This window comes from Mustelus asterias, chromosome 4, assembly GCF_964213995.1.
Source record: "Mustelus asterias chromosome 4, sMusAst1.hap1.1, whole genome shotgun sequence".
Classification (NCBI taxonomy): Eukaryota; Metazoa; Chordata; class Chondrichthyes; order Carcharhiniformes; family Triakidae; genus Mustelus; species Mustelus asterias.
In genome coordinates this window covers 63,169,707-63,183,338 of record NC_135804.1, presented here as the reverse complement: position 1 = coordinate 63,183,338, position 13,632 = coordinate 63,169,707, and the positions used below count along the sequence as shown (strand labels likewise).

At 43.2% G+C, this 13,632-nt stretch overlaps 1 protein-coding gene across 2 annotated transcripts in view; it reads right to left on the bottom strand.

Moving 5' to 3' along the window:
• vac14 (vac14 homolog (S. cerevisiae)) overlaps window positions 1-13,632 on the bottom strand; it is a 163,318-nt gene that overhangs the window by 67,903 nt on the left and 81,783 nt on the right. For both annotated transcript variants that reach the window (XM_078211141.1, XM_078211140.1), the window contains exon 13: window positions 6,966-7,031. In XM_078211141.1, coding sequence (XP_078067267.1) covers window positions 6,966-7,031 — 66 coding nt within the window. The remainder of the gene's footprint in view (window positions 1-6,965; window positions 7,032-13,632) is intronic.

The window sequence follows — 13,632 nt, the reverse complement described above, 5'->3', positions numbered from 1 at the left end:
AACCCTATAGCTATGCCCCCTAGTTACCACTCCATTCACCCAAGGAAATAGTCTTTGAACGTTCACTCTATCTATCCCCCTCATCATCTTATAAACCTCTATCAAGTCTCCTCTCAACCTCCTCCGCTCCAAAGAGAAAAGCCCAAGTTCCCTCAACCTTTCCTCATAAGACCTACCCTCCAAACCAGGCAGCATCCTGGTAAATCTCCTCTGCACTCTTTCCAGTGTCTCCACATCCTTCTTGTAGTGAGGTGACCAGAACTGCACACAATATTCCAAATGTGGTCTCACCAAGGTCCTGTACAGTTGCAGCATAACCCCACGGCTCTTAAACTCAAACCCCCTGTTAATGAACGCCAACACACTATAGGTCTTCTTCACGGCTCTATCCACTTGAGTGGCAAACTTCAGAGATCTATGGATATGAACCCCAAGATCTCTCTGTTCCTCCACATTCTTCAGAACCCTACCTTTGACCCTGTAATCCACATTTAAATTTGTCCTACCAAAATGAATCACCTCGCATTTGTCAGGGTTAAACTCCATTTGCCATTTTTCAGCCCAGCTCTGCATCCTATCTATATCTCTTTGCAGCCTACAACAGCCCTCCACCTCATCCACTACTCCACCAATCTTGGTGTCATCAGCAAATTTACTGATCCACCCTTCAGCCCCCTCCCCGAAGTCATTTATAAAAATGACAAATAGCAGAGGACCAAGTATTGATCGCTATGGCACTCCGCTGGTAACCGGTTTCCAGTCCGAAAATTTTCCCTCCACCACCACCCTCTGTCTTCTGTTAGATATGATGTGGAGATGCCGGCGTTGGACTGGGGTAAACACAGTAAGAAGTTTAACAACACCAGGTTAAAGTCCAACAGGTTTATTTGGTAGCAAAAGCCACACAAGCTTTCGAGGCTCTAAGCCCCTTCTTCAGGCGAGTGGGAATTCTGTTCACAAACAGAACTTATAAAGACACAGACTCAATTTACATGAATAATGGTTGGAATGCGAATACTTACAACTAATCCAGTCTTTAAGAAACAAAACAATGGGAGTGGAGAGAGCATCAAGACAGGCTAAAAAGATGTGTATTGTCTCCAGACAAGACAGCCAGTGAAACTCTGCAGGTCCACGCAACTGTGGGAGTTACAAATAGTGTGACATGAACCCAATATCCCGGTTGAGGCCGTCCTTGTGTGTGCGGAACTTGGCTATCAGTTTCTGCTCAGCGACTCTGCGCTGTCGTGTGTCGCGAAGGCCGCCTTGGAGAACGCTTACCCGAATATCAGAGGCCGAATGCCCGTGACCGCTGAAGTGCTCCCCAACAGGAAGAGAACAGTCTTGCCTGGTGATTGTCGAGCGGTGTTCATTCATCCGTTGTCGCAGCGTCTGCATAGTTTCCCCAATGTACCATGCCTCGGGACATCCTTTCTTGCAGCGTATCAGGTAGACAACGTTGGCCGAGTTGCAAGAGTATGTACCGTGTACCTGGTGGATGGTGTTCTCACGTGAGATGATGGCATCTGTGTCGATGATCCGGCACGTCTTGCCCTTCACAAATCCGTGCTGACTATCCCGGATTAAGCTGCATCTTTCCAAATGGTCGTAAATCCTATCCCTAAGTACCTTTTCCATCAACTTACCGACCACCGAAGTAAGACTAACCGGCCTATAATTACCAGGGTCATTTCTATTCCCTTTCTTAAACAGAGGAACCACATTCGCCAGTCTCCAGTCCTCTGGCACCACCCCCGTGGACAGTGAGGACGCAAAGATCAAAGCCAAAGGCTCTGCTATCTCATCCCTTGCCTCCCAAAGAATCCTAGGATATATTTCATCAGGCCCAGGGGACTTATCAACTTTCAGTTTATTCAAAATTGCTAGTACATCTTCCCTCCGAACATCTACTTCCTCCAGCCTATGACACCCTCTCTTCCTCAAAAACATGGCCCCTCTCCTTGGTGAACACCGAAGGAAAGTATTCATTCATCACCTCTCCTATCTCTTCTGACTCCATGCACAAATTCCCACTGCCGTCCTTGACCGGCCCCAGCCTCACCCTGGTCATTCTTTTATTCCTTACGTAAGAGTAAAAAGTCTTGGGGTTTTCCTTGATCCGACCCGCCAAGGACTTCTCATGCCCCCTCCTAGCTCTCCTCAGCTCCTTTTTCAGCTCATTTCTTGCTAACTTGTAACCCTCTATCGAGCCAACTGAACCTTGTTTTCTCAACCTAACATACACTTCCTTCTTCCTCTTGACAAGACATTCCACCTCTTTTGTGAACCATGGTTCCCTCACTCGGCCATTTCCTCTCTGCTTGGCAGGGACATACCTATCAAGGACACGCAGTATTTGTTCCTTGAAAAAGTTCCACTTATCATTAGTGCCTTTGCCTGACAATTTTTGTTCCCATCCTATGCTTCCTAATTCCCGCCTGATTGCATCATAATTACCTCTCCCCCAATTGTAAACTATGCCCTGCCGTATGGCCCTCTCCCTCTCCATTGCAATAACAAAAGACACCGAATTGTGGTCACTATCTCCAAAGTGCTCTCCCACAACCAAATCCAACACTTGGCCCGGTTCATTTCCCATTACCAAATCCAATGTGGCCCCACCTCTTGTCGGCTTATCCACATATTGTGTCAGGAACCCCTCCTGCACACACTGCACAAAAACTGCCCCATCCGAACTATTCGACCTATAAAGGTTCCAATCAATATTTGGAAGGTTAAAGTCCCCCATGACAACTGCTGATGCTTCAGGTTTGTCAATATTTAAATCCAGTCACAGTGAATAAATCAGTGCTCATTTTTAAATAATGCACATCTATTTTACTCGTTAAACATCTTACATTTATTTAGCTTTACCACATCTCTCAGACGTGACCCACAGAACAATCTGCATTATACAGCCAATGTTATTATGGGGCAACTATGGAAACCATATGGCAAAATCCCAAAAAACAGCCACCAGAAAAATGAGCAGTTTGGGTTTTCCTGGTGGTACTGGTGAGGAGGGAACATTGACCTTGGCACAAACTCCTGGCATATGGTGGGAAAGGGTATCAAGGAGTTGAGGTACAGATCAGCCATAGTCAAATTCAACAATAGTACAGGCTCAAGGGGCTGAATGGCTGAGAGCGGTTTGTATTCCTAACAACATGCTCTTCAAACTTTGTCACTGGATCTTGAAAATCCAACTCAAGAGGGAGTTGTTGAGCAATACACCATTGCCTCTGTGTTACAAAGGAATTCCCCCACAGGTCTTGGGATGGGCTTCAAGACTGTCCCATACCATGTTTTCACATTCAAGGTATTTATATACAGCTGAGACTGGAGAAAATAAAGATTCTCAAACAACTAGGGGTCTTTACCAGACAATCTATTCCCTAATTTGCCCAAGTCAACAAATTAAATATGCTCATAATCTGGCAAAATTGGCAATCTTAATTTGTAGGGTACCTTCTGGAGTAAACTGATAATAAGTACACTGGAGTACCGTAGTTGCTGTGGTGTGACAGAATGGAGGGATTATTAAAGCAGTGACCAGGAAGTGCGTGATGCTAATACTGAGTGCTAAAAGTAAAAAAACATGCTTGCACCTCAGCAATCAGGATCAGCACAAATATTACTATCCTCAAAGCACCAAATATAAATCTGCACTCTGCAGCCTCCCTTGTGGAGAATATAGTCTTCAACAATTACTCAGGCACTTGAGTTAAGGCTGCCTGGAACATAACCAGTTTCGGTTTGTCCATTAACCAGTCTTGAAACCTCAATACATTTTCATTCAAGGCCAATGCTGACTATCAAAGAGTCAAAACCAAGGATCACTAGAATGGTAACAAATAGTATAGAAATGTCTTCTCTTTTATCACAGCTGTCAATTCTGATGTGCCTTCTGAGTCAAATCAATTGGGAATTTGAAATTAGTTAAGTACCTGACTGAAGCCATCAAGCTAGATTCTCTAAAATTGTCCTTGACAGTTAATGACGAGGCCCAAGAGGAGCATGAATGGTAGTCTACGATGGGAATGAGAAAACAGGCCCCTGGGATCAGTCATTGACTTGGCCTGACCGCAACCAAAACTCAGCTCAATGGCAATCAATTAAGAATTCTATCTTTTAAATTCATTCTTTCACTTGATAATCTGGAGCAGTAACAAATTGAGGCCTCTATTCAAGTTCACATTTCTTGGGGCAACTGAGGGTGTAGGGAAAAATGGCAAATTCCACCAGAAATCCAAGATGAAACAAACTAATTAAATCATGCTTGGGCCTAGCCCAGTAGAAGCAGTGAACAGCAGGCAGCTGTTAGTGTTCAGTCAAGTATCCAGACTTGCACCAACAGTCAACATGTTTGGTTCTACAACAAAACAGAATTTTGCATTTTGTTTTGCCAAAACAGCTGCTCGAGTCTTCTAAAGCAAAAGCTATTTAGTTCTGATTTAAACTGCTCATGGTTGCACCTGTAAGTAACTGGTGTTGTCGTGTGCTTTGAATGAGCCAGCACTTGCTTCACTGTCGAGACATTTTAAAATTCTTGCCCTGGTTTTCAGGTTCCTCCATGGCCCTTCCTTCCCCGTCTCTGTAACCTCCCGCAGCCACACAGCCAGTCAATCTGTGCTCCGTCAATTCTGGGCACTTATGCCTGACTGATTTTCATCATTCCACCATTAATGGCTGTGCCTTCGGCCATCTGGACCCCAAGCTCCGCAATTCCCTCCTTAAAAACCACTTTGGCCAAACTTTGTCTCATTGTTTTGATATCTTGCGATAGTGCGTGATATTCAATTTCATTTGATAACATTCCTGTGAAATGCCTGCTGACATTTTACTACATCAACGGTGCTTTATAAATACAAGTTGCCATTGTTGCTGTTATCTGGAAACCTCCCACTGTGGTTTGGAATTTCAATGCAAATCCTGCAGATTTGACCATGGAAATTCTATCAAATTCTGTAGTCATATAACATCTTTATTTTTCAGTTGTAAATAATAATGTAATAATCAGCAATAACGATTGCATGCAACATTAAAAGCTTTTAGAAATCAGACTTTGGGAATAAGGTTCAAAGGAACTTTAAGTTCAGAGGCATCCTCTGATTCTTGGAGCACTCCGTCACTATCCAATCCTTGTGCATGTCCATAAATTAACTTTTAAAACCTGAAATTCATTTAAAGGATAACTCACTTGCTATGCATTTTCTTTGCTGCATTTCATATATTGCACTTTATCAATTTTCTCTTTGTTTTCCTAACCCTAAATGTTTTGCAATTTTACTCAATGTAAAAATGCTAATTCTACAATTTTTAAAAATTAATTCGGTTTTACTTGTGTTATTTAACTTACTGAATAACTCACTTTTAAACACAAAGTGAATTACTATTTTGTATTGCCTGTAACTATTTTGTTTGGTACTGCAGTGCAAAATTACTTTAAATCTTGTGAGTTGAATAAGGCACGTAGAGTCATTATTAATCCTCAGATGACGTGGCCTCTATACAAAATGATTAATGAATCAAACTGCACCCAGACTGTAGGGGACAACAAGGTAACAACCAAAGTGTAACATGCAAGCACCAAACGTTTTTTATAAACTTGGTATTTTGAGAGACAGGATCTACAGGCATGTGGAGACGCAAGGACTGGTTAGTGACAGTCACAGCATGGCTTTGTGAGTGGAAAATCAGGTCTCACAAATTTGATTGAGTTTTTTTGAAGGGGTAACCAAGAAGGTAGATGAGGGCAGTGCAGTTGATGTTGTCCGCATGGACTTTAGCAAGGCCTTTGACAAGGTACCACATGGTAGGTTGTTGCACAAGGTTAAATCTCACAGGATCCAGGGGGAGGTATCTAAATGGATACAAAATTGGCTTCTAGAGGGTGGTTGTAGAGGGTTGTTTTTCAAACTGGAGGCCTGTGACCAGCGGTGTGCCTCAGGGATCAGTGCTGAGTCCACTGTTATTTGTCATTTATATTAATGATTTGGATGAAAATATAGGAGGCATGGTTAGTAAGTTTGCAGATGACACGAAGATTGGTGGCATAGTGGACAGTGAAGCAAGTTATCTCCAATTGCAACGGGATCTTGATCAATTGGGCCAGTGGGCTGACGAATGGTAGATGGAGTTTAATTTAGACAAATGCGAGGTGATGCATTTTGGTAGATTGAACCAGGGCAGGACTTACTCAGTTAATGGTAGGGCGTTGGGGAGAGTTACAGAACAAAGCGATCTAGGGGTACATGTTCATAGCTCCTTGAAAGTGGAGTCACAGATGGACAGAGTGGTGAAGAAGGCATTCGGCATGCTTGGTTTCATCGGTCAGAACATTGAATACAGGAGTTGGAAGGTCTTGTTGAAGTTGTACAAGACATTGGTAAGGCCACACTTGGATTACTGTGTGCAATTCTGGTCACCCTATTATAGAAAGGATACTATTAAACTAGAAAGAGTGCAGAAAAGATTTACTAGGCTGCTACCGGGACTTGATGGTTTGAGTTATAAGGAGAGGCTGAATAGACTAGGACTTTTTTCTCTGGAGCGTAGGAGGCTGAGGGGTGATCTTATAGAGGTCTATAAAATAATGAGGGACACATATCAGCTAGATAGTCAATATCTTTTCCCAAAGGTAGGGGAGTCTAAAACTAGAGGGCATAGGTTTAAGGTGAGAGGGGAGAGATACAAAAGTGTCCAGAGGGGCAATTCTTTCACACAGAGGGTGGCGAGTGTCTGGAACAAGCTGCCAGAGGTAGTAGTAGAGGCAGGTACAATTTTGCCTTTTAAAAAGCATTTAGATAGATACATGGGTACGATGTGTATAGAGGCATATGGGCCAAATGTGGGCAATTAGCTTAGGGGTTTTAAAAAAAAAAGAGTGGCATGGACAAGTTGGGCCGAAGGCCTGTTTCCATGCTGTAAACCTCTATGACTCAGTGCTCTAAATCAGGGCTCACCTCATCTGATTCATCAGAAAGTGTCTTCAGCAACATGGGAAAGAGGCTGTCTGTGTGCCGGAACATCTGCAATATAATGAAGAGTTCTATTAGGACAATTTTTATTGTTAAAACGCATACACTAGAATCACATACGCTAAAATGCTAGCTCAGCACCAAGATTAAAATTGTACTTTCTGCATCAGGCACTGAGGCCAAGCTGACCACAAATCAAAGCGCAGTAGCGCCGCATACCTCAGTTGTAGCCCCAATTCACCAACGCCACAACTACAGTGTAAGATGTCACATGGAGTGAGAGAGAGAGGAGTGAAAGTAACAGGAGCAAGTTTCCACAGTACATTCTGCAGATTATACAGTGTGCTAGTGGCAGGTGCATAGCTGAAGTGACTGCGCTGTCCTGTATGGTTCTTCATTAGAAATTTTACTTCCAGAAACCACAGTAATAGCTATGTTTGGGAATTGGAAAATCATGCTTTTCTGGGATCAAGGGGAAGGAGGAAGGAAGGGAGAAAGAGAGAGATTCATGTGATCTGAAAATGGTAGAACCTGACAGTGGAACTGAAAAATGTTATCCATGCTTAAGTTTAGACTTTGATCATCAACATTCATATAAAGTGAAACAGCACTGACAGTGACACTTTGCACAACATCTGCAGGAACACAAACATCAACACTCCAATTACATGGATTTCAGTGTAAATAGAACATCTGAACCCAGCAGTTGTGGTCTCCCAGAAGAATCAGCACTGAGCAGCTGAAACAAAGACAGGAAAATAACACTGAGCTGCCAGGAGAAAGTGATCTACTTGCCCACCTCTGCACCAAAAGCACTTGATTCCCACTCTTTGCACCATTCAGGGAAGTTTTTTCACTGCAATTTTTGTAAGGTGATTCCAGTGTGCCGCATTTAAGGTTCATAATCTCGGCCTTTTGGCTAAGATCAAGTGTAGCTTTGCTATGCTGCACTTGATTGAAGTCATGAGGTTACACTGAGGCTTCATTTGAAGCAATTTTTTAAAGTGGCATCTAGACCTTTTGGCTAAGATGCAAATGAGATCAAGCCTTGGAGAAGGTGTAATGCCTGCTCCAATCAGCTTGGATCACGTAGGTCAAGCCTAAGATAGGAAGCGGTCAACCTGTCTAGTCAGCTTGGATCTGGAATGTCTCACTTGTTGAGACTTTGAATTAGACTTTGGTTGGATTGAATTGGATTTAAACAAAAAGAACATTTAAGGTTCATAATCTATAATTTAAAATAATGTGCATTTATATAGTGCCTTTCATGGCCTCAGGTCATCCCAAAGTTTTCTAGCCAAATAAAATACTTTTTGAAATATAGTCATTGCTATAATATAGAGAACATAGAACAAAGAACAATATAGCACAGGAACAGGCCCTTCGGCCCACCATGCCTGCGCTGATACATGGTTTCTATCCCTCTGTTCGTCTCCTGTCCATGTGTCTATCAAGGTATGCCTTGAAAGTTGCTAATGTGCCTGCTTCCACCACCTCCACTGACAGTGCGTACCAGGCACCCACCACCCTCTGTGAGAAAAACTTTCCCCACAGGACTCCCCTAAACTTAACCCCTCTCACCTTGAACCTGTGCCCTCTTGTAGTTGAACTTTCCATCCTGGGAAAAAGCCTCTGACTATCCACCATACCTATGCCTCTCATAATCTTGTAGACTTCTATCAGGTCGCCCCTCAGCCTCCGTCTTTCCAGTGAAAACAATCTGAGTTTATCCAACCGCTCTTCATACCCAAAACCTTCCAGACCAGGCAACATATTGGTAAACCTTCTTTGCACCCTCATCAAAGCACCCATGTCCTACTGGTGGTGTGGCAACCAGAACTGCACACAATTTCTAAATGCGGCCTAACTAAAGTTTTATACAGCTGTAACATAATTTGCCAACACTTATACTCGTGCCCCAGCTGATGAAGGCAAGCATGTTATATGCCTTTTTGACCACCTAATCCACCCGTGTTGCCACTTTCGGGGATCCGTGGATCTGTACACTCAGACCCCTCTGTATGGCAATACTCTTAAGGGTTCAGTCATTTACTGTATAATTCGCACCAGATTGATCTTCCAAAATACATCACCTTGCATTTGTCTATCTGTCATCTCTCTATCCAAGTCTGCAATCTATATCCTTTGACAATCCTTGTCACCATCTACAACTCTGCCAATTTTTATGTCATGACAATATGGCTGCCAATTTGTGCACAGCAAGCTCCCATGAACAGCAATGTGATAATGCCAGTTAAGCTGTTTTAGTGATGTTGGTTGTGGGAAACCATTGACCAGAGCATCAGGGAGGAGCTCTTCTGACAGCAGTTGTGACAATGTAGCACAATGATATTCTATTACATGGAAATGATACATATGTGCAGAAACATATGCCGGAATTTCACTGCCTCGCCCACGCGAGGCTCGTAGGATCCCGCCCAAGGCCAACAGAGAATGCTGTTTTGCGATTCTTGCCCGCCCTGATTCTGGGGCAGGCAACACGGTAAAATTCCTGCCATAATTCTGAATGCATAGTGATGAGTTACGTTTGGGTAGGCTCCATCATACACATATTTACATTTCACTCTCATTTTCATACTCTCTACAATGTATTGAAACCACTGAACATGAAGTCCCACATTCTTTAACAATAAGAATATGCCACATGTATGTTCCCCTTAAAGCCAGCTGTTAGATAATTTGGCAGTTTCAACTCAAGACTGCATTTACTGTAATCTGGGGGAAGAGGTGGTTCATAAATTCAGTATCAGGCCGACTGTTCCATATCTTAGAATTAAGCTCATTTTCATCTTTGTGCGGTGATAATGATTTCTACGCCTCTGCCAGACTGAGCTAAAATTGTTCAAAGGTTCCATATCCCACTGTTAAATGTTTAATGGGAATTTCAAATCAAATTAAACAGACAAGCAATTCAACATATTGAAGGATTAACCTGTTGATTACAGGCACCATTCATTGCTCTTCCACTGAAAATGCAATTTAAAGGCAACTAAGGGCTTTAATAAAGCAAATCAAGCAAAGGGCAAAGGATTGGGGCTCGAGGCTGCTTATCTCACAACCCGGGTATCATTAAGTCTCAGTACACGCAAATTCAAAGGATGTATTTTTTATTAGTTAACGATGGCATAGTTTCTACGCTGTTCTGGTGCCACTTCAATAAAAGCACACGCAACTCATTTATAACTCAATTTTGAGTAAACTAAGTTGCATTTTGTCACAAAGCAGTAAAGCATGGAGAGACTGAATGCCATCAATAACAGCAGATGTCTACTAAAACATCCTTTCAATTGCTTTGTGTGTTGGATTGATTTGCTACAAAGTCTAAAGCTTTGGTCACTGCCGACATGAATGAAGTCACCCAAAATATTCTAATAATGGATTAATTTGGTCCGGTCAATAGCATTATTACCTCTTGGTTAGCTAGTTACGAGTTCAAAGTCCCAGTGCAGACCAGGACAAATAATCCAGACTGACGGTTCAACGCAGCACTGAGGGAGTGCTGCACTGCTGAAAGTGTTGTCTTTCAGCTGAGGCCACCGAAGCCCTGGTTGCCAGCTCAGGTGTATATGGAACATTCCATGGCTCAAAAGAGGTGTGGAGTGTTCTGCCTGGTAGCCAAGCCAACCTGCTTCTTTCAATCACCACCATCAGAAAGATATTATCTGATAAAGGAAACTATATCAATGCCAGGTGGTGGTGTTGGTGAGGTGCTGGGGGCAGTGGGGGGGTGAGATGTGGAGAGAGAGAGAGAGAGAGAGATGTTAGCAGGGCATCTAAAAATCTAACGGTATTTGGAGCCAAGTATTCAAGTCGCTGATTGTCTCTGAAGGGAAGTGGGGAGACAAGGCGAGGCAGATCATACGCCTGTCACAGCCACTAGAACGGTGCTGTTATTTTAACCTGGGGTGATAAGTCCCAGCAGAGCCAAAGTAGCAAGGAGAGTGACAGGAGGTCTGACAGGAGCTGAAACAGACACAAAACTTGGCCAACTTTTAAATACTACCACAAACACAGGAAATGAGACGAACTTTAGCTTGGACCAAGCAAAGATAACTTCACCTTTGTAAATGTCTTAAACTGTACAAGTTCCTTGCTCAGATAGACACGGTTGACAGCAGAGGAAATGTTTGGACATCATAGCACCTTTCGGCACAGGAGACCATTCAGCCATCACACCTCTGCTACTTCTTTAAAAGAGCTTTAGTTTCATTTTCTGCTCTCTCCCAAATTTCTGCCCTTCAAATTTTTATTTAATTTTCTTTTCAAAGTAATTACAGAATTTACTTTCATCATCCTTTTAGATACTGCATCCCAGATCACATCTCACCGAGTAAATCAAAATGTTCACTTCCCCTCTGGCTCTTTAACCCTCTGGTTACTGACCCATCAGCCATTGAAAACCATTTCCTGTTATTTACCTCATCAAAACATAGAACATAGAACATTACAGCGCAGTACAGGCCCTTCGGCCCTCGATGTTGTGCCGACAGTGAAACCAATCTAAAGCTCATCTAACCTACACTATTCCAATATCATCCATATGTTTATCCAATGACCATTTAAATGCCCTTAATGTTAGCGAGTCCACTACTGTTGCAGGCAGGGCAAACAACGCCCTTACTACACTCCGAGTGAAGAACCTACCTCTGACATCTGTCCTATATCTATCACCCCTCAATTTAAAGCTATGTCCCCTCGTGCTAGCCATCACCATCCAAGGAAAAAGGCTCTCACTATCCACCCTATTTAATCCTTTGATCATCTTGTATGCCTCTATTAAGTCACCTCTTAACCTTCTTCTCTCTAACGAAAACAACCTCAAGTTCCTCAGCCTTTCCTCACAAGACCTTCCCACCATACCAGGCAACATCCTGGTAAATCTCCTCTGCACCCTTTCCATTGCTTCCACATCCTTCCTATAATGCGGCGATCAGAACTGTACGCAATACTCCAAGTGTGGCCGCACCAGAGTTTTGTACAGCTGCAACATGACCTCCTGGCTCCGAAACTCAATCCCTCTACCAATAAAAGCTAACACACCGTATGCCTTCTTAACAACCCTATCAACCTGGGTACCAACTTTCAGAGATCTATGCACATGGACACCAAGTCTTCTCTGCTCATCCACACTACCAAGTATCTTACCATTAGCCCAGTACTCTGTAATCCTGTTACTCCTTCCAAAGTGAATCACCTCTCACTTTTCTGCATTAAACTCCATTTGCCACCTCTCAGCCCAGCTCTGCAGCTTATCTATGTCCCTCTGTAACCTGCAACAACGGTCCGCACTGTCCACAACTCCACCGACTTTAGTGTCATCTGCAAATTTAACCCATCCTTCTACGCCCTCATTCAGGTCATTTATAAAAATGACAAACTGCAGCGGCTCCAAAACAGATCTTTGCGGTACACCACGAGGAACTGAACTCCAGGATGAACATTTCCCATCAACCACCACCCTCTGTCTTCTTACAGCTAGCCAATTCCTGATCCAAACCGCTAAATCACCCTCAATCCCATGCCTCCGTATCTTCTGCAATAGCTTACCGTGGGGAACCTTATCAAACGCTTTACTGAAATCCATATACACCACATCAACTGCTTTACCCTCATCCACCTCTTTGGTCACCTTCTCAAAGAACTCAATAAGGTTTGTGAGGCACGACCTACCCTTCACAAAACTGTGCTGACCATCCCTAATCAAATTATTCCTTTCTAGATGATTATAAATCCTATCTCTAATAATCCTTTCCAAAACTTTGCCCATAACAGAAGTAAGGCTCACTGATCTATAATTACCAAGGTTGTCTCTACTCCCCTTCTCGAACAAGGGGACAACATTTGCTATCCTCCAGCCTTCTGGCACTATTCCTGTAGACAATGACGACATAAAGATCAAAGCCAAAGGCTCTGCAATCTCCTCCCTAGCCTCCCAGAGAATCCTGGGATAAATCCCATCCGACCCAAGGGACTTATCTATTTTCACACTTTCCAGAATTGCTAACACCTCCTCCTTATTAACCTCAATCCCGTCTAGTCCAATAGCCTGTATCTCAGTATTCTCCTCGACAACATTGTCTTTTTCCTGTGAGAATAGTGACGAAAAATATTCATTTAGCGCCATCTCTTCAGGCTCCACGCACAACTTCCCACTACTGTCCTTGACTGGCCCTAATCTTACCCTAGTCATTCTTTTATTCCTGAAATATCTATAGAAAGCTTTAGGGTTTTCCTTGATCCTACCTGCCAAAGACTTCTCATGTCCCCTCCTGGCTCTTCTTAACTCTCTCTTTAGGTCCTTCCTGGCTAACTTGTAACTCTCAAGCGCCCTAACTGAGCCTTCACATCTCATCTTTACATAAGTCTCCTTCTTCCTCTTCACAAGAGATTCAACTTCTTTAGTAAACCACGGTTCCCTTACTCGACCACTTCCTCCCTGCCTGACAGATACATACTTATCAAGGACACCCAGTAGCTATTCCTTGAACAAGCTCCACATTTCAATTGTGCCCATCCCCTGCAGTTTCCTTCCCCAACCTATGCATCCTAATTCTCGCCTAATCGCATCATAATTTCCTTTCCCCCAGCTATAACTCTTGCCCTTCTGTATATACCTATTCTTTTCCATCGC